This window comes from Lycorma delicatula, chromosome 2 (assembly GCF_047948215.1).
Source record: "Lycorma delicatula isolate Av1 chromosome 2, ASM4794821v1, whole genome shotgun sequence".
Classification (NCBI taxonomy): Eukaryota; Metazoa; Arthropoda; class Insecta; order Hemiptera; family Fulgoridae; genus Lycorma; species Lycorma delicatula.
The window spans coordinates 225,817,445-225,843,039 of NC_134456.1; the positions used below are offsets into that span (position 1 = coordinate 225,817,445).

At 32.1% G+C, this 25,595-nt stretch overlaps 1 protein-coding gene across 2 annotated transcripts in view; it reads right to left on the bottom strand.

Moving 5' to 3' along the window:
- Alh (coiled coil domain containing protein Alhambra) overlaps positions 1 to 25,595 on the bottom strand; it is a 116,164-nt gene that overhangs the window by 14,022 nt on the left and 76,547 nt on the right. For both annotated transcript variants that reach the window (XM_075357290.1, XM_075357289.1), the window contains 4 exons: positions 15,281 to 15,497; positions 6,606 to 6,740; positions 5,250 to 5,457; positions 4,797 to 4,904 (listed from right to left, as the gene is read on the bottom strand). In XM_075357290.1, the coding sequence (XP_075213405.1) occupies positions 4,797 to 4,904; positions 5,250 to 5,457; positions 6,606 to 6,740; positions 15,281 to 15,497 (668 nt within the window). The remainder of the gene's footprint in view (positions 1 to 4,796; positions 4,905 to 5,249; positions 5,458 to 6,605; positions 6,741 to 15,280; positions 15,498 to 25,595) is intronic.

Below are 25,595 nucleotides of genomic sequence, written 5' to 3' on the forward strand. Positions count from 1 at the left end.
GTTTAATATTGCTTCATGCCAGCATGACATGCAGTAATAGGTGACATTTGTACTTATGTGTACAACCAACAGAATGTGCCGGAATCTCCATTTACACTCTAGTTAAACAAAAGTCCCGGATTGATGTGAACATCCCTTGTACAAATTTGACTAATAAATAACAATTTCCAAAAAAAACAACATATTTTGTATTTTTAATTATTTTAACACATTTGTCTATTTGATCATATTCATCTGTTTTTCTATTTGTTGTATGAGTGTACAACAATGTCACTGTAATATGATTGTATAGTACAGCAGTCCTCCTGTTACCTGTTATCCGTCCCCCGTTTAACAGACTCTTCAGGTTAAATGACCCTCTAATTTTTCAACTTATTTTTTTTAATAATTTAGTTTATATGATTTATTATAATTAGGCCCTAGACACTATAGTACTGTATTAGTTATGTGAAATAATAATTAGGCCGGCACACAAAGGAAAGATTTTTATGAAATGTAAAATACTGTATACAAACAACTTTATACACTACTGCATGACACCATGTCTGGCTCGTACAATTCCTCAGCTAGTCTAAAAATAAACAAACAATTTATGCTGTTATCTCTTGCATTAATTTCACATCATCGATACATTAAACGTTTTTATTTAAAAAACATTTTCAGTATGATGATGTTATAACTGTGTTATAATCTTGAAGTGACGATTCATAAAATCATCACATTAGTTGCGTTTTAAATGGTGTGATATAAAGCGATGTCTATAGAGTGAAAAATTACTTTATACTTTATGTACACAAATATCAAAGTTATGAAAAATAACTACCTTTTAAGTAACGAAGTGACGGACATACAGTGCGTAGAGTATTTTGTTCATGAATATTAAATTTTAGTTTAAATTCAATGCAGTAAAGTAATTTGTAAGATTCCGTTTTCCTTTCATCTATTCAGTGCAGTGTAATGAGTTTCTTACATATACATAGCAGCAAGTTTTTTAATTTTAGGTAACCTTTAAAATTCTGTACAATTTACTACTTTTTACCTGTACTTATAGTTAATGAGTTGCAAAAGAAAACACGTGGTAGTTTATTTTGATTGAAACTAAACTGAAAGCGTTAAACAATTACAAAATGGTCAATCTGTAAAATCACCAGCATTAGATTTAGGTGTTGGTGAAAAACAGCTAAAGATTGAAAAGAAACCTATTCACAGATTGAAGCATATTGAACACAGCAAGGCAGCCAGGAGTCTCTTTAGTTGAGGTGTACCTGTTAGATTTATTAGATGAGGTGCTGTGTGTGGAGTTCTTTCAAGAAAGAAAATGAGAAGCACCTATTGGTGAACTTCTGTTAAAAGAAAAAGCCATTATTCTGAATGGAAAAAATCGCTTCAGCAAATGGTTCTGGCAGCAGCACTATTAATAACTCCTTTACAGCAAGTGAAGGATAGTTACATCATTGGAAAAAGCGCTATGGAGTCCATATACCTTAAGTATATCTGGCGAAAAATTATCTGCAGACCACGACGCAGCGGAAAAATTTATCGACTTCATAAACAAAACTTATTGATGAAGAAAACCTTAGTTTACAAAAACTGTATAATGTGGATGAGACAGGGCTTGTATATAAGCCGCTGCCAAATAAAATGATGGCCGTTCAGGATGAACATGCTATAAAAAATCAAAAGGCTGCATAACTACAGCTGTCTGCTGTAATTTTAGTTGCAGATGATAAAGAGACCATTCGTAGGCAATTAGAAATTCCACTTCGATTAAGCGACTGAATGTAAAAATAGACCCAAAGAGAATGTGTAGGCCCCGGATGCATGCTATAAAAAATCAAGACTGCATAACTACAGCTGTCTGCTGTAATTTTAGTTGCAGATGATAAAGATATCATCTGCAACTAAATGGCCTCTTGACCATTAGCAGGCAATTAGAAATTCCACTTCGATTAAGCGACTGAATGTAAAAATAGACCCAAAGAGAATGTGTAGGCCCCGGATGCATGCTATAAAAAATCAAGACTGCATAACTACAGCTGTCTGCTGTAATTTTAGTTGCAGATGATAAAGATATCATCTGCAACTAAATGGCCTCTTGACCATTAGCAGGCAATTAGAAATTCCACTTCGATTAAGCGACTGAATGTAAAAATAGACCCAAAGAGAATGTGTAGGCTCCGGATGCATGCTATAAAAAAATCAAGACTGCATAACTACAGCTGTCTGCTGTAATTTTAGTTGCAGATGATATCTTTATCATCTGCAACTAAATGGCCTCTTGACCATTAGCAGGCAATTAGAGATTCCACTGCAATTAAGCGACTGAATGTAAAAACAGACCCAAAGAGAATGCGTAGGCCCCGGATGCATGCTGTGCCAGACCTGTTGCTGCTGTGGTAGTACTTGATACATTGCAGGATATGAAGCAGATTGAGGGGGTGCAGGACCCCTCAATCCGTGACCGTAGCTTTACTGATGAGGATGTTTTGTTACTCATTAGGGAACAGAGAACGATTTGGAAATATTTGGATGAAGCCATTTTCTGGTGGGACTGCAGGCTGGTCTTTAAAACGGATAGGCATGATACCCAAAAAAATCACGGAATCTTTGAAGTAATTCAATAATGAATTACTTGATTGAATAATTTGTAAGGATACCGTTATGAATTTTCTGAATAAGGAAAGTTACTGTTAAGGAAATTTTATGAATTTTAAGATGTTTTAACACATATATAATACATAAATATAACCTAACAAAATTATTATGTTTAATTGTTTTGTTTGGAATAATTTACATTTTAATATTTAGAAAAGCAATAATATTAAGACGGGATGAACATTACAAATGGAAGTTGAACTGAGAATCTTAACAGTTATATGAGTGAAATGTACTTAGTTTTTAAAAACAAAGTTTGTCATCAGATTTGTTTTACGCTATACTTAATTTATCGTTATTATACTATCTGCCTGGGCTGGCTCCACCGACCCAGCAATAGTCTTTTTGTGGAGTAAATGATTTACTTATTGAAGGAAAAATTTAAATCACAATTCCTGTAAGATATTTTTTTTATTGATATCCTATCCATTAGCCATGAATAAAATCAAATTGATTAAAACTTATTTTGACTTATATGCATGTTACCAGCGACACTGTGTGGATGTTGGATGTCACTGAACAATAAAAATAAAGTAAAATCAAATAAAATATATTATAATATATTAAAGTAGAAAAAAAGAAAAATTATCCCATGTAGTTAATTAGGTAGTTTGTAAACTATGTTGTTTGTCTGGCAATTCTCAGCTTGAATGAATAAATTTCTTGGTGAACCAACACTTGAACACACCATATATAACTGACTGTGACCAAAACAACTATTTCCCAACAACAATCCAGCAGTGTTTAGGGACTGTCCTTGTGATTTCTTGATGGTCATTGCATATGATTTCTTAAAGGGAATTGCAAATGTGTAAATTGAAATGAAAGACCGGTTGAAATTAATGGAATCCTTGATATGAAAACATCTTTTCCTGTATTTTTCTATTAATAAATGTTGCTTCTACAATATTTCTTGAAGAATTTTTTATATATAGTTGAAACCCATTGCAAAGTTTTGATGGCTTCAAATTCCAATGGACCAATGGTGTAGCACCAGGCGCCTGAACATGGTTCCTGCTAGAAGCAGTCCATTTTCAATCAATTTACAGATTATTTAATTTAATTTCCAAGCATAGATTATTTTATTTATTTTTTTAGCCATGAATATAATCAAATTAATTATACTTATTTCGACTTATATACATCTTTTAGTCCTGAATACTGACCTTTTTTTTAGTTGTAACTTCTGAATTTTTGTTTTAAAACAATCCTGAAGGTGTGGATATGGGGCCCTGTAGATTTGGTTAATGTATGTTTAATATTATGGCTGCAAAACGGTTACAGACAGAATTGATATACTTTTTTTATATGTATAGATTGTGGCTTTCTCTATAATTATACTGTAAATTCATTACGTAACTGTCATAGTGTCTGATTATTTTATATCTGATGTGATAGTTTTTGCCAGAAATTGATAACGTTTGGTTCAAATTTTATGATAATATAGGATCTATATATGCTTGGCTACTCTGTAAGTCACTACTTAAGTTATTGTATTCTTAAATATTCTTTTTAATGTTGTGTATCCATTCCCTTAATAAACTTGTCAATGAGTTAATGGTTACAATACATAAAGGTATGATGTTAATTTGGGTGTGTAAGAGAAGTCTGACTGCCAGTGTGATAGTGGTGGAAGTCATGTTCAAACAATTTGTCTACAATCCACTCTCCCCAGCTGTTTATTATTTGTATTACAAATAAGTAGAAATTTTTATCAAATAGCCCTCAGAAAAGAAGAGAATGCAACAAAATTACTACAAAATGCAACAAAATTACTACAAAATACAACAAATATTAACAAAGGTGATACTGCTGATGGCAAGAAGTATATAAAAAATAAAACAATTTGAAGAGCAATTCTATTCAGTATTTTTATGTTTAGCTTCGACTGTAACGAAACCTAAATAACATGCATATGAAGCATCACAGTTTCAACAATAACAAAGGCAATTTTTATAGCAAGATACCAATTTCTGTATTTAGAATGAAGCTGCCTGTGAAGACATGCCACTCATTCTAAACATTTTTCATCCTAAACAAAATACAATCAATTGAATAATTATATTTTATAAATAGTTTCTTATAAAAAAATAATATTTAAATTAAAAATGTATTTATTCAGATTAACTTAGTCAACTCACCGGCGACTATCTGAGCGATGAGGTTCGTTAGTAACACTGCCACGAGGTACAACAACTCCAGGGGTACTGGATACAAAAGGTCCTGCACTTCCAGGACTATGATGTCGACTAAATTAAAAAAAACAAAATTATTTTAAAATAAAGTATTTCACACAAAGAAGTAATAAATTTTTACTCTGTGAACTGTGGCTTTATAAATGCTCTCTTATTTTCATTATAATCACTGGAATTTATGTTATAATAGGTAATAAATAATATTATTATTAATAGTCAAATAAAAGTTTATTATAAGAGTTAATTTCTTACAACCACTATAAGTAGCAATCAAAATTAAGAGTAAACCAAAGCCACATATATTTATTTAAATTACTAGATGAACACAATGAAGGTTTCTTTTAGTAAATAAAGAAAACTACAAATTTCTGAATTGCAACAAGTTTTATTTCAATATACCTTATAGTACTAGGAGAGGGCTGAGCAGGCGATGCCCTGTAAGCAGTAGTAGGAGGTGAAGGTGGTAATCCATTCTCCATTGGATGTGGTCCTGTAGGATAAGAGTTATTAACTCTTTGGGAACTACTTCGACCACCATCTGGAACCACCTGACCAGGTTGTGGGACACCAGGCACAATGCCAGCAGCAGCTGGATGAACGTTGTTCACTGTAATAAAATTATTCAACATTAAAAATGATATAAATTTACTAAGTCGATTATGAGAATGTTTGTGTGCATAAACCATGCAATAATATCCAAATAATAAAGTCATTTCAGAAAAAAGTATAAAAAATAAAATAAAAAAGTACAGAAAGTTCATTGAATAATACAAAAATTATTACTATTCGTTTCAGTTACATAAAATTAATGAGAATTCACTTCAAATATCATTAAAACAAAACAGATAAGTTTACTCTTTAGACTGCAACATGAATGTTACCAATACTTTTATATTTTATTGGTACAATAAATAAATTTAAAGGAAATTAACAATCTTTTAAAGAAAAACAATATGGAAATATCAAATTTACAACTAACTGTTATGTTTACTTTAAAAAACAAAAATGGATATCCATCTTTTAATGTAAAGATGCATATCATCTTTACTATATTCATCCCTCCTTTTCACTCAAGATCCTGTTGAATCATCAAGAAGTAAATGCAGATAAATTATGTAGTAGACCAAACATGATCTTAGGGTTCCATAAATATTTTTTTTTTATGTGAAGATAATCAAACACTTAATTTTTTTTAATAAAAACAGATTTAATGACAATTTTTAAAGCTCTATAGTTCAAACTGCAGTTTCACGTTTTGATAATGTAGCTATCTTTATCAGTTCATTATTACTTAGTCTAAATATCATGAATGTTGATTCAGTATTCATTTAATAATATGGGGATATAAAACAGTGGAATTTATGCAGTAGTTATTTAACACATTTTTATGAGTACTCATGAATATGTATGTAAACATGTCAGTGACAGCATGTGAGTTAACTGATGATAGCTGACAACTGACACTATTAGACAGCAGTAGGGTAGGTAAATGAGTTAATTGATGATAGCTGACAACTACTAACATCAAGAATTTTTACAAAGTTTTTTCATATGTAGTTAGTGTTCATTATTTTTACTTCTTGTCACAGGAGCTTGCAGAGGTTAATTCAAGCTTTATTAAGTACATTTTTCATTTCAGAAAAACTTAATTTTAGACCAACAATGATAAAGTCAAATAAAATATACCAACACAAATTGTCTGCTTGTAGACCCATTTTCCATTACAACAAAGGTTTTACTGTAAGTACTATTTACCTTGTGTTAAAGGAATGGCAAGTCTGGCATTGACAGCTAGTAAATGATCTCTACGCTGAAGAAGGCTATTGACATGTTCTTCTAATCGCAAGTTTTCAGCCCTTAACTGATGCAAACAACTTAGCAGTGATGCAACTGAAAAAGAAAAAATGTATATTTAAGACAGTCTTCACTCAATTCTATAAATAAGAAAGACATGATTTTAATGTAAAATTTTATGAGAAAAATGGTGGCAAAAATCTGTTCCTGATAAATCATTCTCAATAAATCGTTTTCAAGTTACAAAGTTGCAGAAACAGAAAATCATGGTAGTACTAAATCAAGGTGAAATGCCCCATTGCAACTTTTTTATTTCATATTACCTTTAGAATTACATCCAATAAATTAAAAAAACAATACCAATGAAAATAACAATACAGATTAATGCCCCAATCACAAATAATAACAGCCTTCCCAATAATAAATAACACTAACTAATCATTTGCAACACTACTAGAAATTAAATGGCTGGGTCAACAGATATGATTTACTTTGACTATCACAATATTTAATTAACAAAAATTAGTTAAATGTTCAGTCCTAAATTACTTAATTCAATAAATTTTAGAAAAATTCAAAAAATGTATTATAAATTTAGAATAGTAAATCAGATGTTACATTACAACAATGCAATTAGCATTATCTTACATTAATGAAATGAAATTTTCATTTTGGCTTCTTACTTAAAAAAACAAGTACAGTATTTGATTGTTTCTAAATTGATTTTGTATTGGAGAATTAAGTTGTGGTTTAAATCTTTGTTTTTTAGTGCAAATTTTATTAATATTATCATTTAGTTATATCAAATAATAATGCATTCTTTAACTGAAAATGACGATTAGAAGAGATATGTTATTTATATAATAATAGATTTCAAAACTGAGAACTAAAAGTAAGTCAACCGTGACCAAGATAGTACTACTATTTAAAGAACTGATACTGTAAGAAATCCTCCTCGCATCTACAAAACTAATAAGAGTAAATAAAAATTTAATTGTAAATAAAACTTTTTTAAAAACTGAACCGACTCCAGAAAAATGAAAAATAAAATAAATTTTAAAAACAAAATGCACCGAAAAGGAAAAATAATTTTTCCACTATTCTTCTTCCCCTCCTCGCTAAATTAATAAATATTAGTATTCCTAAATTGCTAGAACAGAAAGTACAAATCTATGTTTTTCAATAGCCCAATTGTTTTTAGATATGATTATTATATTATTAACAATATACAAAATATTTTAAAACATCTTGTATGAGTTGTAACAACTATCAAAATTAGACCTATCTTTAACAAGTGAGGTGAATAGTCAGTCATTTTTATGCAGAACTTATTATAAATCGCCTTACAACTTCACTATTTCCACAATAGCAAATTAAAATTTCTGTGGGAGAGTGGTAGCATCTTTTCCTCTTGTTAGGAGGTCCCAGGTTCAAATCCCAGTCAGGTATAGCATTTTTCATACACTATTAAATCCATTTCCATATCCCACACACAAGCTTCAAGCTTGTGACAATATCACAAAGCAGAAAAAAAATTATATTCTAACATCTCAATCTTTTGCAATAGAACTGTGCAAGAATATCTTACACAGTAGAAAACTAGTAAATAAATTCACCAAGCCATGCTGAGGATAAATTTTTCTAATTCTAATATGCAATTTAGTGTTTTTAATAATTATAATTCTGAAAATAATGTTATCATAAACAAATTTTTAAAACCTACATTAGCCGTATAAGAAATTTACTTTCTGTAATGAGAATATTAGATTCTTGAGAAATGTTAATAATGAATAAGGTATAAATGTACATACCAGTATTAACAAATGAACTGTCAAATGGAGTAAGTAATAAAATGGTGTTAAGTCTTTAGAGCTAGGATGAACTGTACTTATCGTCGATTGAAATGTGAAACGCTATTCTTCTAGGACAGTTGAATTTATTTTGTACAGTACTAACTAACACTAGTCACATTAGACCAAGAAATAGATGACCGCGCCAGATGGGATTCTTCACTAGAATGCATATATAAAATTCACTCGCAGGCCAGCACTAATAGAAACTAGAGCGCAGCACTAGCTGGCTCAAACTAGAAACGGAACACACTGCCCACCAATTATAATTACATAAATTATAATTCCAACATACATTATCACAAATACAAAAAGTGATATGCAAAATGAAAAAAGTAATATATAAAAGTAATTACATAAAATCTTGAAAGTACACAAGAATTTGCAGCTACTTTAAGTACAAATTCTGATATTGCCAAAGACAAAAAACCACAAAAACAAATAAAATTAAAAAATAAACACATGAAAATAGAAGTTAAAAAAATTTCATTCATTACATTCAGCATCACTCAGGTTATTACAAGCATCTGAATTGGATGAATAATTAATCTATATTGTTAGATTTTACATCAGCTACTAACTAGTCCATCATCATCTGGATATACCTTAACAATTATTCCCAATTTCCACATTAGTGGAGGGAGATTACTTTCCTTTACAATAACTACAATGCCAACACAAATGTTATTATTAGAAATCTTACATTTATTCCTCTGCTGCAAGGAATGTAAAGTTGTTTGACCATGTTTTCCCAAAGTCTTTCAATATTTTTTATATAAGCTACCACCTAGTAAGTCTATTTATATTAATACCTGAGAAATCAGGATCAGGTAAAGAAGTTAAAGGAGCAAAAGTTAAAAAATATCTGGGAGTAAGTGGAGCTGGATCAGAGGAATCGGATGATGCCAAGTATAATGGTCTGGAGTTTAAGCGTGCTTCTATCTGAATTAATAAAGTGGTTAACTCTTTGTAATTTAAAACAGAATTTCCCATGGCTCTTTGTAGGTGAAATTTCATGCTCTTTACAGCAGCTTCCCACAAACCACCCCAACTAGGAGAGTACGGAGGAATGAAAAACCACCTTATGCTGTTTGAGGTACAGAAAGATTTAATTTTGAAATTAGCATTATTGGTTTTAAGAAAGTCATACATTTCTTGAAGATAACAATTTGCACCGCAGAAGTTTTTTCCATTATCAAAAAAAAATGTGAGAAGGCAATCCTCAATGTCCTACAAATCTTTGTAAGGCAGCTTTCTGTAGATAAATCGGTTACAAGTTCAAGGTGTACTGCCTTCGTGCTGAGACATACAAACAATGCAACGTAAACTTTAATAGTAGCAAGATTAGTGGATTGAGTACGCCGCCCACCGTGACTGATAAGTATTGTACGCGCATAGTCAATACCAGTTGAGTGGAATGGTCTGGAAATTGGGACAGTTGTCCAAGTAACTGACTCTGAGGCTGAGCTCTAAAACGAAAACATGTCAGACACTTATTAATGACCAAATGAACTATGATTTTAGAATTGACAATCCAATATTTCTGTCTAAGTGACAAATGAATTAATTGCAACCTTCCATGCTACAATCTTAAATGTTCATGGAAAATAATCTATCGAATAAGATGACTATGAAAACTTAAAATTACAGAATGTTTAGAAATGACAAATTTGAAAAATTTAAACGACCTGCGACACGAATAATACCATTTTGATCTAAAAATGGGTTAAGAGAGAGATTAATTTGATTTTTTTCGATACAGCTGTGTTTTTCCTTAAATCGCTTAACTCCTTAGCAAAATACAATTCTTGTGTTTGACAAATTAGGATTTTCCAATGTGTAATTGATTTCTTCTGGTAAAAGATCTGACAATATATGATTATTTTCATTTTTAAAATTTTAAATGAAACTACGACAATATGAAAATATGTTTAATGTTCGTACAAACGAAGAAAATGGTTTTGAAAGTTCTCAAGTTTCTGTTGTTTGAAGAGCAGCAAAACACATTAGTTTTGCTAGGCTTGTTCTCTTCCTTGAGCGAAGCTGGCGGAATCATAGAAACGATAGACTGATTAGAAGGCCAGGTGTCCTCATCTTGTTCCAGAAACAACGAACCATTCCACCAAAGTGGTAACGAGGTTAATACACCTGGTACACAACCACGTGACAAGACGTCTGCCGGGTTATCTTTCGAAGGAACGTGCTTCCATAAGCATTCCTTAGTTAGCTCTTGTATTTAGTAAACTCTTTTTGCGACAAATATCTTCCATCTATTAGGAAGCGAAGACAACCAGTAAAGTACTACTTTAGAATCTGATCAAAAATGGATTGAAACAAATCTTATACCTAAAATACACTTAACCTTATTAAAGAAACGAGATAACAGAAAAGTAGTATTCAACTCAAACCTTGGAATAGAGATTTGTTTGACAGGCTCTAGATTTTGAACACAGCAGGTGGATTTTAACGTGTTCATTCTATCAACAGATCTGATGAAAAGACAAGCACCATAGTCACTGCTACTTGTATCACAAAATTCATACAATTGATAACTCTTACTGAAACTACTGATTTTAACTAATCGAGGAATCTTAAAATTACTTGACGATTTGAGTTGAGAATTCCATTTTGCAGCTAGCGGAGCAGGAAGAACTTCATCCCATTGAAGATTAGCACACCATAACTCTTGGATGAACACTTTAAATGGAACGATTGCAGGAGCAAGAAGACCCAAAGGATTGAAAAAGGAAGAAATAATTGATAAAACAGAACGTTTAGTGTAAGAAGTGTTATTATCCATTGGTTTGATTTGATAAATGAAATCAACACCTTGAGGATCTCAAGATAATCCAAGTGTCTTGATATCTTCATCTCTGTCTAATTTGATAAAGGAATCAGAATCATCAAACATACCAGACACATTTGAATTACATTTATGCAGCAAAAGTTTGTATTTGTTAAGCAATAGCAAAACGTCATTGTATAATTCTTTCAACTGATCAGTGCTGTCACAACCAGTGAGCAAATTATCAACATAAAAGTACTGCTTGATTGATTGGCAAGCTTCAGGAAAGAGGCTTCATTTTGATTAGAAATTTCGATCAAACATCTCCTAACTAGAAAACTTGAAAATGCTAAATCGTAAGTAACTGTTTGGAAATTGTAAGGAATGATTGATGAGCTATTATTATCACACCAGAGGATTCTTTGCAAGGGGAAATCTTGAGGATTAATGCGAATTTGTTGATACATTTTTGGAATATCTCCTGATAGCATGTAGGTATTAGTTCTAAAATGAATTATAATTGAAAATAAATCCTGTTGCACTACTGGACCTGTAGCAAGAATTGAATTGAGTGATCGGCTGTTTGATGTTTTTGCACTACCGTCAAATAATACTCTGGTTTTAGTAGTGGTGGAAGATTCATGAAATACTGCATGATGGGGCAAATAAAAAGTTTCAGATGGAGCCTTACACTGAGATGAAACTACAGGTTGCATGCGATCTAATTCTTGATATTCTTTCATAAAATGGAAGTAATCTTCCTTAAATTTAACATTTTTCTGGAATCTATGTTGTAATAAATTAAAACGATGCCTTGCATTCTCATACGAATCTCCAAAGGTACAGTTTTCAACGAAATGTTTTTCGCAGAAAGATTCCTCCTTAGTTGGTAAACTAAGATCCTCCATCTCTTCAGATCTCCAGAATAACTCTATTTGAGAGGAAAGCTGTTCATTACTAACAAAAAGTGCTATTGAATCTGAATTATTTGTCCGTTTAATAGGTTTAGTAGGGATTTGACCAGAGACTATGAAACCAAGACCAGTTTCTTGAAGTATAGTATGATTAGAATTATGAGTTAACTGGACAAACTTAAGCAAAGAAAGATAATATTGAGCTCCTAGAAGAATATCGACTTGCCCAGGGAAATTAAAATTAGGATCAGCAAGAAAAAGGTGACACGGGATTTTCCAGTCAGTTACATCTATAAAATTATTCAGTAACAAACCTGTAATTGATGGGAGTATATGACATTTCAAGTGAAAATGAAAATTTCATATCTAGAATTAATATTTAAACACTTAACTCAGACTGAGTAACAACATTACTAATATCTAAGATTGGCATTAAGACAGGTTCGGTTTGAAGCCCAAGTTTAGCAGCAATCCTTCAGTACAAAATGAAATCATCGAAGCAGAATAAGCAAAACCTCTGGCTTGAATGAAATTACCTTGTTTATCCTTGACATTAACTACAGCTGTTGCAAGTAAAACAGATTTGATTTGTTAGGTTCTGATTTTAAGGTACAGTATGAACTATTAGTCGGGGGAGCTTGATTCGGCTTGGAAGATTTGTCTGCTGCCTCTTGCAGCGTTTTATCTAAATGCCTCACAAAAGCATCATAGCATTTTTTACATTTATGATTGCTTGGGCAATCTTTTACGATATGCTACTTACTTAAACAATTAAGACATAATTTTTCCTGAAATACAAATTTTTTCCTTTCATTAATATCATATTTTAAAAATTTATCACACAGATACTACTGATGGTTGCTAGTTTTACATAATGTACACATAAAATTATTAGAATTATTTACAAAAAATGCAGTTTTATTAGAACTAGGTTGGGAAGAATCGTATCTTTTGCCGCTAAAGCATACATTAGATGGCTGTGCTTTTTCATTACCTTGAATTATATCGGTGAATTCAAGTAACTTACGCTTAGATTCTAAGAAAGAAATAAGTTGTTCTAACTTCAGGAATTCATTATCTTCTAATGTTTATTCTCAGTCTTTTAAAGTACTTAAATTTAAATTTTGAATAATTAATTATATTATAATAAATTCTAAATGATTAATATTTAGATTCTTTAATGAATTAATATTTGAATTAATTTGATCAATGAATTTGGATTAATTTTCAGAATTTTCCTTTTTTAATGGTTATATTAGATTAATAATTTCTATAGCATGTTTAGCTGCAATTAACCATTTGTTACCATAACAAACTTTAAGTAATTTTATTGCAGTTTCATAATTTTCAGATGTCACTGATAAATTTTTTATTACATCTACAACATTACCCCTTAAGAAATTTGTAAGGTAGTAAAATCTTTCAACATCAGGTAATTCCTTGTGGTTATGGACTAAACTACTAAAAATATCAAAAAACTTATGCCAAGCTTTCACATCACCATGAAAGGGCTCAATCTGTATAGGTTTTAATGTAATTTGATTGGGTTTGTAAATTATTTTATTTGAATCAATTACATCTGACTTTTTGAAATGATTTTCTGGTTTTCTGTGTTTTAATTTATGTTTATTATCATATTTGTCTCTATCCTCTAAGTCTTTATCTGTTGCATCTTTGTGCAGTTCTATTTCAGACTGACTTCAAAAAAGGTTTTTTCATATTCTAACTGCTTATTAAATTTTGCAGTGAACAGATCATAATTGTCTGATTTGGAATTAAAATTAACAATGAATATGCTTTTAATTTTGCTATACAGTTTTTTGTAGTACCTATTTTATTAAATAGATCTTTGAATTCCATTTTGCCTGGAACCACACTATTGAGAGAGATAATATTAAATAAATTGATAAGAAATTAAAGTATTATAAAATAATATTGAATATTAAATAATACTATTAACTTATTTTCGATAATCAGAAGTTGAGTTGATAAAGTTGTTGTTCCAGTTCTAATGTATACTTGATAATGAGGTCATCTGCTGATGTTGGCCTTGTTTCAGGTCAAAATAAGATGATAAGTGTAACATGAACTGCGAATGTGAGTGTATGTAACAGTGTAGTTCTAACACAGTGAAATTCACAAAATCGGTATTATTGAAGACCCACAATGCATATAACCACTATTGTTATAATTTTATACATGTCCTGAATGTTACAAACTATTTAAAACATATTTAATTTTACACATTTCATACTAATGTCACCCGCACCCTTGAATGTACACTGTCTGATAAAATTAACAACATTCAACAGTTCTTCTGAAACTTTAAGTAATGCTATTTAACATTGTTTATAAATACAATAAAATCATAAATACCGCAAGTTCCGGTTCGGAGACACCACAAAATCCTGGCCAGTGGACCAAAAACGCATGTTAACACAAAATCCAGTGGCAGAGGACCACAAACGCATGTTAAGTCTTTAGAGCTAGGATGGACTGTATTGATCGTCAATTGAAATGAAATGAAACCATATTCTTCTAGGACAGTTGAATTTATTTTGTACAATACTAACACTAGTCACATTAGACCAAGAAATATGACAGCACTAGCTGGCTCAAAGGAACAGAAGACATGGAATTTATAAAATTAAAGTTTAGTAGTCATTTCTTGTGTCCAACAGTTCATTTTAATATTAATAATAAATAAATAATAATATATCAATGAAATAGGTTGGGTAAAGTGTTTGAACAACTTCAATAATCAAATTGCAAAAAAACCATTAAACTACATAAAAATTAATTCAAAAATGTTATTAAGCAATCAAATACATTCAAAAATGGCAAAGGAAATTATCAATAGTAAACAATGCAGAAGTACTTTTGTGAGATTACTACTTTCTCACTGCCAAAAAAATTGTCATATTTATAAAATACAAATTTTCATTACTAACAGGTCATCTAGAAATAATTTTTTTAATAATATGTTCTAGTGTACTACCTGTGTATTGCAAGCAATGTCTGAATCGATTGGACAACTATCAGGTCGTATAGGAATTAAACTATTTATATACCACAATCTATACTAACTGTCAAAATGTTGTGCCTGTTCCATTAAAAATTGGGATCCTTGTTCCCACTGCCGTTCTAATAACTGATCGAGCGTCTGTGGTACAGTACCCTGTCCTCCACCCCATCCGACTCCACTGGTGGAACTGGTTGTCACAGTATTGTTTGCAGTAGTAGTAGTAGTAGTCGTACTGACAGTGGTTGATGCACCTGATGCACCAACATTTGATGATCTTACCTAAGACAAAGTGCCAAACAAAAAATTAAGTTTGCAAATATTTAATACCATATACATTGGAATAGTAAATTGTGATCCTGTGCATATTAATTGAGATGTCTGTCCTGTTTCAAGGAAGGCTCTCATTTAGAAAGTTTTCATGGTTCATCATTTACATATATACCCATGATCAAGCAAAGGCTTATTATAGCAAGAGCAGATATAAGATTTTCTTAAAGGTGGATGTACATCCCAACCCCACAGGGGGAAGACACCCACCTTGTCACATTACCGGTCGCCACACCACCCCCTCTGATCCAAGCCTTGAGGGGCTTTACTGGAGGTTGTCTTTAGACCCTCTAACTGCTTACATCTCAGTTATCAGCCAGACCTCGGCCGGAATGCAACCGATGTAAATGCCTTGGCAGACATTTGCATCAGTAAAATCACCTTCATATAGGCCTCAAATGGACTTCTTCACATCCAACCTAACATGATTCCCTCAAACTAACTAACTGAAAATGCAGAAGTGCGAACCCCGTGCCTAGTCCAGATTTAACAGCACCATTTGTGACTGTGAATGCTTCAGAAAATGAACAAGTTTAAAGTTAAATCAGTGCTTACACACTGATGAAAGTCTTATGCAACATAGAAGAAATTCAGACCTACACCCAAATAAGTCGACCAATTTAAGTCAGCTAACAAAGAGAATGTAACCTCATTATGGTCCGTGCAGGATTATGTCTTGTGTGGCATTACCAAGTCATGATTAAGACCGCCACTGGCAGACGGAAGCCACGCCCCCAATCGCACAGGTTACAATACCCCAGCAGTGTGGCCACCCCTCATCAGCAGAAGCCCCAAAACACAAACACCACCATGTTATATTTAACATTGGCATGATGCCAATGCATCTACCTCCAACCAATCCAATGTCTAAGCCAGAACCCTAGCCACCCAGGATCTTACCTCAATCGAGTAACTCGATTAAACTCCCTCTGCAGACCTACACATCACAAAAGTGCGAAGAAAACCAGCCACTATAAACAATTCCTCATGGATCATCCAATTAATACAGAGATCCAGAAAGGAATGTATTCTCTCAAATTCTCTAACAGCTTGTGAACGTTCGACCTTGTATCAGGGACAGACGTAGAGGACGTGGTCCACTGTATCATCAGTCTCACAATCCAGGCATTGACTCGAATCTACCAAACAAAACCTATCCAAACTCGCCCGAAAGGCATCATGCCCAGAGAGAAACTGTGTGATATACCGATTGGGGGAGACCTATGTCTCCCCTATCTATATCGCACCTAAATCACACACTATAAGAAATAAACCATGCGTGTAGCAACCTGCGGGGGATTTGTCCCACCTGACCCGCCAAAACACAAGACCTGGTCTTCAATCTCCTGCTTTTGGTCTGATGGCAATAGGCTATTTACCTTGGAAATGTAGCATTCCTTATGCTCATTAGCCAAGATATATATTGGTTTGACTCTGGCTATAACACAGACTGCCTCCTGTGAGACTGTACTTTAACCGGCTATAACAGCCAGCAAGAGAAGTTGCTGGGCCTGCAGCAAAATGTCCATGCAATACCTAAAAGCAATGTGGTGAGACCAGACAGGTGTGCATACAGCATAATAGCTTTGCTGACACCTCTGTAAAGGATAAGCATGGTACGGTAATTCAGACCCCAATTGGGATGAATGTCTCTACAGATTCCATAAAAAGACTCAGAACACTGCTCTGATGGTATCCTTTAGTTATAGTCTTACGAACCTCCAAGTTGCCATCACACAGGAAAACGGTTTGATGGCTGAAACAACTTGAGAGCACCTCTAATTCATTTCATGTACACTTACGCTTCTGCATCTGAAACAGGGCAGAGGGCTACCATAAGTTGTTAAATGCCCCAGATGTTGTTTAATGCCTCTTGCCTGGTTGGAAACCATACTGGTTGTCCATTAGCAAATGACCAGTGATCAATCCAACATTAATATGCAAATATAGGACCTTCTCAAAAGACTTGCCAATCAGAGGCAAAAGCGTTAATGGACAGTACGAAGAACTAACAGTAGGATCGTGGTCACCACCTTTGGGTGGTGACCATGATCCACCTTTGATGTTGTTGTTCAAAAACAACAACACCAAGTCTCCATACTTCCAACATGCCGGAAGTGGCCGGTGAAGAGCAACCTATTATATATTCTAATTAGGGGACCAAGGACTACTGGAAGCGCTCAGACTAGGAGCTCCACTGTGATACAAACATATCCAGGGGCCTTGTGCCGTGCCATACTACAGATCACCGGGCACACCTCTGCCTCAGTGATCTCAGAAGATTGTTAAGTCGGTCTTGAAAGTCATAACTTCCTGCCTGACTCACCGGTGGTATGAAACCTCACGCACTATGTGTCATCCGAGTGCAAATCATTCAGGACACATTCATTATCAATTATCACACCCTCACGGGTTGACAAAGCTGACAAGACGACATCTGTCCTGCACTTATGTCCAAGGGCTCTGTACTGCCCCAAGGGTCTCTATTACCTTGTTCCTGAACAAAGGAGCACCAGGAATTATGCTGGAGGACCTAATGCTATGAAAGTACCTACCCCTCCTTCTGCGTTAATCTGCAGTTAGGGCCGTATGTTGATCAGGATCACCCTCTCATTGCGCAGCCCTTCCGAGTTGATTCACAGACTGCTTCATTGCTGTCAGATTCCAAGACCACCAACCAGATATACGTTCCTGGCCAGTGCCTCTAGGAATGGATATGCCATTACTATAGAATAGCTGCCGTCACTACTGCAGAAGTGAAATTTTCTGCCAAGAAATCTAATGACAGGCTGTCAAGAAAAAAGTCTACAGTCTGGACTCCAACAAAAAGAAAAATTTTGGTCAGTCCACCTTCCTATGGAGGTAGTGCTCCGGTAAACAGAGGAAAGTGTCCCTCATGGCCATCGCACAGCTCATCCTGCTATTTCAAAAATAACGACTGATGATCGCTAGAACAGTTGTCGACCATAGACCAGTCAAGGACCCTGCCAGGAATGTCCCTACCTATGGTGATGCCAATATTTGTACCTGAAAAGGCCCTTCATCAGTTACCGTTGGTCTGCAACATTGAAGACCTTAAAATTGTACTGCACGATGAAACTGTCAATTAAGCCACCACCATGGTAAATGATCCTACTGTGCCAGAAAAGAAAAGCAATTTCGCACTACCACTGGCACCAATAAGGATTGGACCATTACCCACAACATGAAGGATCCTATCCCATCTTGCTAGGTGTTCTTCAATGGGATCCCTGTACTGGTAATATGAACTAACAACTGTGAGGTTCTGTCCACGAATGGTAAGTCTGACCACAGCTGATGCGTGTCAGAAACCTGCCGTATAAACACTCTCAAGCGACTTCTTGCACAGAATAGCAGACATACAGGTATGCCCTACACAAAACGTTTTCCAGCTGTGAAAGCCTGGCAGATCACCCCTAATTACATATGGGTGCTGCAGGACAATATCGAGGTCTTGTCTCTCTACAACCTCCCCTAACTCAATCTGGACTACATAAGCACCCTGGGCATTAAGTTGACCGAACCTAACCATCTGAGGAATTAAAGTACAGATCAACAGACCTTACATAACAGCACACTCCTTACTAACAACTGGTGCTCATGATTCTTGAGCAACCTCTTACAGTTAGCACAGGCCGGAGCCTCGGACCTGTGCAAACAATTGTCACACTTGTGGCCCTCCTTACTGCAATGGGCACACACCAAGATAACTTACAAAATTTAGCCCTGTGACCAATTCTGGAGCACTTGAAACATCTCTGGACATCCATGTACTCTTTTACTCGGCAGGACCCCCTAAATCAATAAATAGTCTGCCTGCAGATGTAAATTTTTAAAAGAGACCAGAAAACTTATCTCAAAGACTCCGTGATATTTCTGGGTATCACGCCTACCCGTTTTAGACCAACCTATGGTCCCACCACAATGTGGCTTCATCCAAATCAGTGTTCTGCTCCCTAATGAGTGACAAGGCGTCTTCATTGGCAAGATTACGGTCAATATCATAGACTAAAATACAGGGCCTACGCGTTCTCTTTGGGTCTATTTTTACATTCAATTGCTTAACCGCTATGGAGTCTCTAACTGCCTAAATATCTCTGTATCAACCGCTACCAGAACTAATCCCTTGCCGGTCTCTTTGATGTTCCTGATTATAAGACCTTTCCGGCCACGCCAAAGGGCAACTGGAGGTCTTCCTTCAGCTGACTGCTGGACACAGTGCTGCTTGAACAAATTGTGTGCCAAATTCTCTGAATCCCCATGAAAAGGGTATGAATTGTCTTAACAGTAAGGGCGCAAAACCATTGTGGATGTACACCAAGGCTATATGGCACTCATGAAAAATGTGATGTGGAATATAATTAATTAAAACATTGATTTTATTGTTTAATAATTCTATTGTAAATTTGATATAAAAATTTGAACATTTATTTTTATCTATTAAAATTTAAGGTACATAACTCATTTTCCCCCTTAACACATAATAAATTAAAATAGTTGCACTTCTTTCAAAATTATTTTAGGTTCAAGTAGCGTTCTTAAGGAAATAGAATTCATAATTGTTGGCTGCTATTTATAAAATAATTTTAGAAGCTGCAATTATTTCAAACCTTTCTTGTTTTATTTAAAAAAGTGCATTATTACACAGCCATTAATAAAAAAACAATAGATGAAAAACCTATATAGAGTGTCTTGTAATACACTATAAGATATGATGATAACAACCCCTGTCTTTCCAGATTCAGACTAACCAGAGAAACTTAGCTGTTAAGTTTATACTACATAATGATATTATCTGGTGGTACCCAGACAGCTACAATTCCTTAAAGCTATCGTAGAATTTTAAAAAGTACAGATTAATATCAACAAATACTAAAAGATCATAAAAGAGCATTTAGGATTTATGCACTGAGGTAGACTTGAGTAAAGGGAGGATGATAAAGTTGAGCTATTTTACTATTAAAATAAGGAGCTACAACTTCATGACTGGATTAAGTTTAGCAGACAATCACATCTAACTCAGCGGGGTCTAGTCACAACAAATTCAACATGATTAATAAGGTCCAACTCATACTTTATATTTGGGTCATAAAAAAAAAGATTAAAAAAATATTCAACTGTATGGAGTAAAGAACTGTTGCATAACATGAAACAAAAACTCTTTTTTTTAGATATTAAAATTCTGAAACAAAAATCCAAGTGCGAATCTTGCAAATTTATAATGATATTCTCTGTTGGAACATAATTTATTATTTTATTATTAGTTGTATATGCTGTTTTTAATTTAAATGCTTTAAATATTTTATTAAACTTATTAAAATTTATATGATATTCTATTTTAGCATATTCCTATTTATTAGTTTTATTTTGTCCTTTACGTGTATTTTATTTTTTGGTATACAATTTATCTACTAAGTTTGCATCGTAACTGTTATTTAATGGGATATTTTTTATATCCAAGTAATCAATGTTATTATTATTTTCCCTGTTTAAAGTAAATGTAATATCATTGTTTAAAGAGTTCAGTTCTTCAACTATTATGTTCTCTTCATTATTTTATTGTTGATCATGTATTATTAGAATATAAACTACATATAAGATAATTTGATGTTTACTAATTATATCGGGTAAAAGATTGTTTTCCAATTCATTCATAAATATGTTGGTCATAATACCAGAAAGTGAAGATCCCATATTTACACCTTTTTCCGGCTGATAATATTTATTATTGAATTTCAAATAATTATATTTAACACAAATTTAATAAATTTATTATTTCATATATTATATTATCTATTTTTAATTAACTAGAGCATTATTAATTATGTTTATAGTTTTATTGTAATCCCTCATGATGGAGGAATAATCCGAAAGCGCTTGGATAGTCAATAGTTACAATTTTTGGTAAGCGGATACTTTATTTTTATATAAATTGTATAATACCAACAGTGCCAGATATCAAAAAATTGAACCAATTTTATTTGGTATTAGATTCAATAATAGTGATTTAAAACAAAATGGAACATCAAATAACAATAACAGTAAACAACCTCTATCAAGTTCCAAAATATCATTTCCATTCATAAGATATAATCTAAAAAAATTCCCACCCAAGATAAATTTAATTAACAACAAAAAACAGCTTTGCCAGGATGAAAATCATATTTTATAAATACTCAATTTCAACTCATTTAAAAAATGAGTTTAAAATTTTCACAATATTCTATACTTCTGCTAGGATTATCACAATCGATTTTAAGCACTCCATGGAGTCTAAAATTAGTTTTGAGAATGGAGGTATTCCGAAATTCTTCAACTACAAATGTTAGTGACACTTCAAAAAAAATCCATTTGAAGCATAATTTTTCTAAACAAAAAAGAAAAGGTTTAAGTTTCTGTGAGTCATCAAGGAGAGTGCACAATTTCTGACATAATTACATTATCGACCATGAGAAATCTATTTTAAATATTCAATAGCTCAAAAGTAAAAAACAGAATTACAGATGATATTCTGTATATTACAGCCCTTAATAACTGTCTAACTTGAACAATCAAACTCAAATAGATGCTGCAGAGAAGACAATCTCTCATAACAATTACCTGCTATCTTAATCAATTTTAAATATAAGAGTTCTGACAACCCACCTATATTTTATTAAAATGTTAACTACTCTTTCATATCCTGGTTAGTTTTTCAGGGCTGTTTAAACTTAGTTATTTGCTTAAAATTTCTTTGGGAAAAAATAACACTCAGAAAGGGATAAATGTAAAATTTTCTTTTGGATTAATTATATATCATACAATTTTTATTTGTTATCTTATTGCAGTAATATTTTGTTCACATCATTAATGTTTAAGTGTTCCACTTTGAATGATTGTATGTTTTAATCACTGTTTTGTATGACTGTATCTGATCACATTTGTAAGTTTTTTATTGATAATGCTAGACCATAATGGTGTATATAAAAGTGTTTGTAATAAACTATATAATAATACAAACAATAATAAATAATTTTATCAAACTCAACACTATTATATTAAAAAAAATCATTTGTTTGTTTGTTTGTTTGTTCAGAGTAATCAAAGGAACTAACATAACCAGCTGGAAAAATTCATTGATTATTTAAAAGTTTACTTTTTCTTGAGGAACTTACTTGTTATCCCTTCTAAATACCCCTAATTTATAGTATGACTTTATGAAATAAACATATAACAGATTAAAATTAAAATCTTAGTATAAAATAACTTTGCTATATTTCAATCAAGAATTTGATCCTTTCAGTCAAGGAAAGGATTAACTAACAAATTTGGTAAGGCCGTGAACTTGTGTGATCCCCTTCGATCTCCCCCTAACTTACATAAGGTAAACTAAAATACTGTGGTAATTCAAACTCATCTTCAAACTGTTCATGTTCTACTTTAGAAAAATAAAAACATTGTACAGGACAGATCCCTATTCCTTCTTAATAATGAACTGTTGAAAGCATTATTTTTAAAAATTCATTCTATTTCTAGAAGTAACTCTCCAAAGGGATGTAGCAAAACCCAAATAGTGTAATAAGAGTTCAGACTCCCTTGCATTCCCAGATAACCAAAATCTAGTCCCTTAAATTAATAGAAACTGAAATAATGTAATATTTAAATCATTTTTTTTTCCAAAAAACAGTTCTACTTTCAGGAACAAGAAACAAATGTAATTGTTCTGAAGTGGTCAGTCTCCTTGAATTAAAAAAAAAAACTACAAAATTTAAGCCATTTTTTTTAAAACACTTCCTTCCTCATTTTCTTTCACAAAAACTCAGTTGTACCATGATGTGTCAGTCTCTAAATGTACTGACCTCCCTTAAATCTACAAAAATTGACATTAAGTAATATTCAAATGTTTTGGTTTTGCTAATTTCTGTTTGTTGATAAATATTAATAAAAATATGTTCTACTTGAAGGTAAAGCAAAAAAGATAATGGTGTTGGATTTTAAGATTTTTCTCATGCTTTCTTATTTTCTTAGCCTCTACAAATTAATAAAAAACTGATTTTATTACACAGTTGTTTTATATCAAACAGTTCTCAAAAATTATTTTTCTGAGAATTCAAGTAAAAACTCAGTTTCAGAGTTTGGGCTTCATTATTCCTAGCCTGATTTCTGGGCACTCTTAAATTAATAAAAATTGAAATATTGCCTCAAACTGTTTTTTTTTTCAAAACTTATCCAATTTTCAAAATGGTGTTAGTTGATTCCTTGCCTTTCAACACTATTGCCTCAATTAAGAAAAAAATTAATATTATAGTATTTGAACCATTTTTTCCTACATGATCTAAATTTCAATTTCTGAGAGGAGAATCCAAGGTCTTCTTGGCAGATTAAGCAGACAGGCTTATACATCAAGAGAACTACTTTTAAAGAGAAACTATTATTCTTTCTTATTTTCTTATTTTATTATGATAAGATTTTTGCATTGACAAACATATGCCAGCAAACAGATTGTTTTGAAGTTGTAACCACTATAAATTCTGACCTAAATTTAAATTAAATTGTGTTATTTAAATTTATGAATTTATTTTATATTAAATTATTGTCATATGAATTTTTTTTAATACGTAGATACATGATATATTTGTTAAAATATAAAAGTTAAATTATTAGCAGCATGATTCATTTGTTATTGAATTCTTTCTTAGAATAGAATTATAAGAAACATGACATCATGCAGGAAAAATGTACCAATGTTTTCTATACAAAGAGCGTTAAGTTTGTGTGAGTTCACATACTTACACAGACTTTGACAATTCGAAGAAAGAGCGGTGGGGTTAGACCTGTAACACCATCAGAAAGCGTCAGTTTTGTGTGGGAATTCATCGTAGTAAGTTGTATTAGTGAATATAAAAAAGAAAAAACTGATCATAAAATTTTACTTATCATGAACTATAAGGAACACAGGTATGAGAACTTTAAATTTAAAGGCCAACTCCATAAGGAACATTCTTGGATCAATTAGATTTTATATTCGATGATTAAAAAAAAATAAATAAATAAATATATAATAACGTAAATAATATTATTAAAATTATAACACGCTAAAATGGCAAAATTATGTGTAAAGTTATAAATAAAATTCATCTTGGATTGGCCAATTTGTTAGTATTATATATATTAATAAGATATTTTGTTAATTTTTTTATGTGTACAAGTAGTTATGCAATAGCGGTTCTACAAACAAACCTAAGTAGACAAAATTTGGGACTTTTGAGTCTAATGTGTTTATAATTTTCTTTATTATTATATGTAATATGTTTCATTAAAAATGATTAATTTTTATTTTATGTAATGAGTTTTTATAATTTTTTTTTTTAATTTTTGTGGGAACATATGCAGCATAGTACTAGTACATTATTTTGCAAATACAGACAAGTACATTTTTGTAAAAATATAAATTTAAATTTTGCGTTATTAAATTTGATGTTTTTTAAAAAATGTTTATGATTTAGTATTTGATAACGAACCCGAAGCTTACAAAGTTACATTATTCCAATATAAAAATTATATGTATGATACAAATGTTTCATTTGTTGTAAACATTTATGAATATTATTGTCAATCACTTATTATTGTTAAAAATATATATATTAACTTATAATTGTTATCATATATACTAGAAATAATGATGCAATAATCTATTTATTCTTTTTTTTTGTTTTATAGCTTATTTTTAATAACAGAGAATGTACTGAAAACTGTTGGATCTGGATGGGTATCTGAATGTTTAATAATGTGCTCAGACCTGCAGAACTGGCAATTTATTCGACCTACATTTTGTAGCAAAATTGAAAACTAAAAAAAAATACTGCACAGCTTCAAATTCCTTTGTTTCACAGACCTTCTAGATCCCTTTAATTAAAAGATCCCTTCTTTTTCAAAATACTAAAAAACAATGTTATCAACAATTTTAATATCATTTACTACTGTGTAAGTCCACCAGCCCTTTCAGTAAGAAAAAATTAAGGTACAAAGTATTCAAACGTTCCTTTTCAA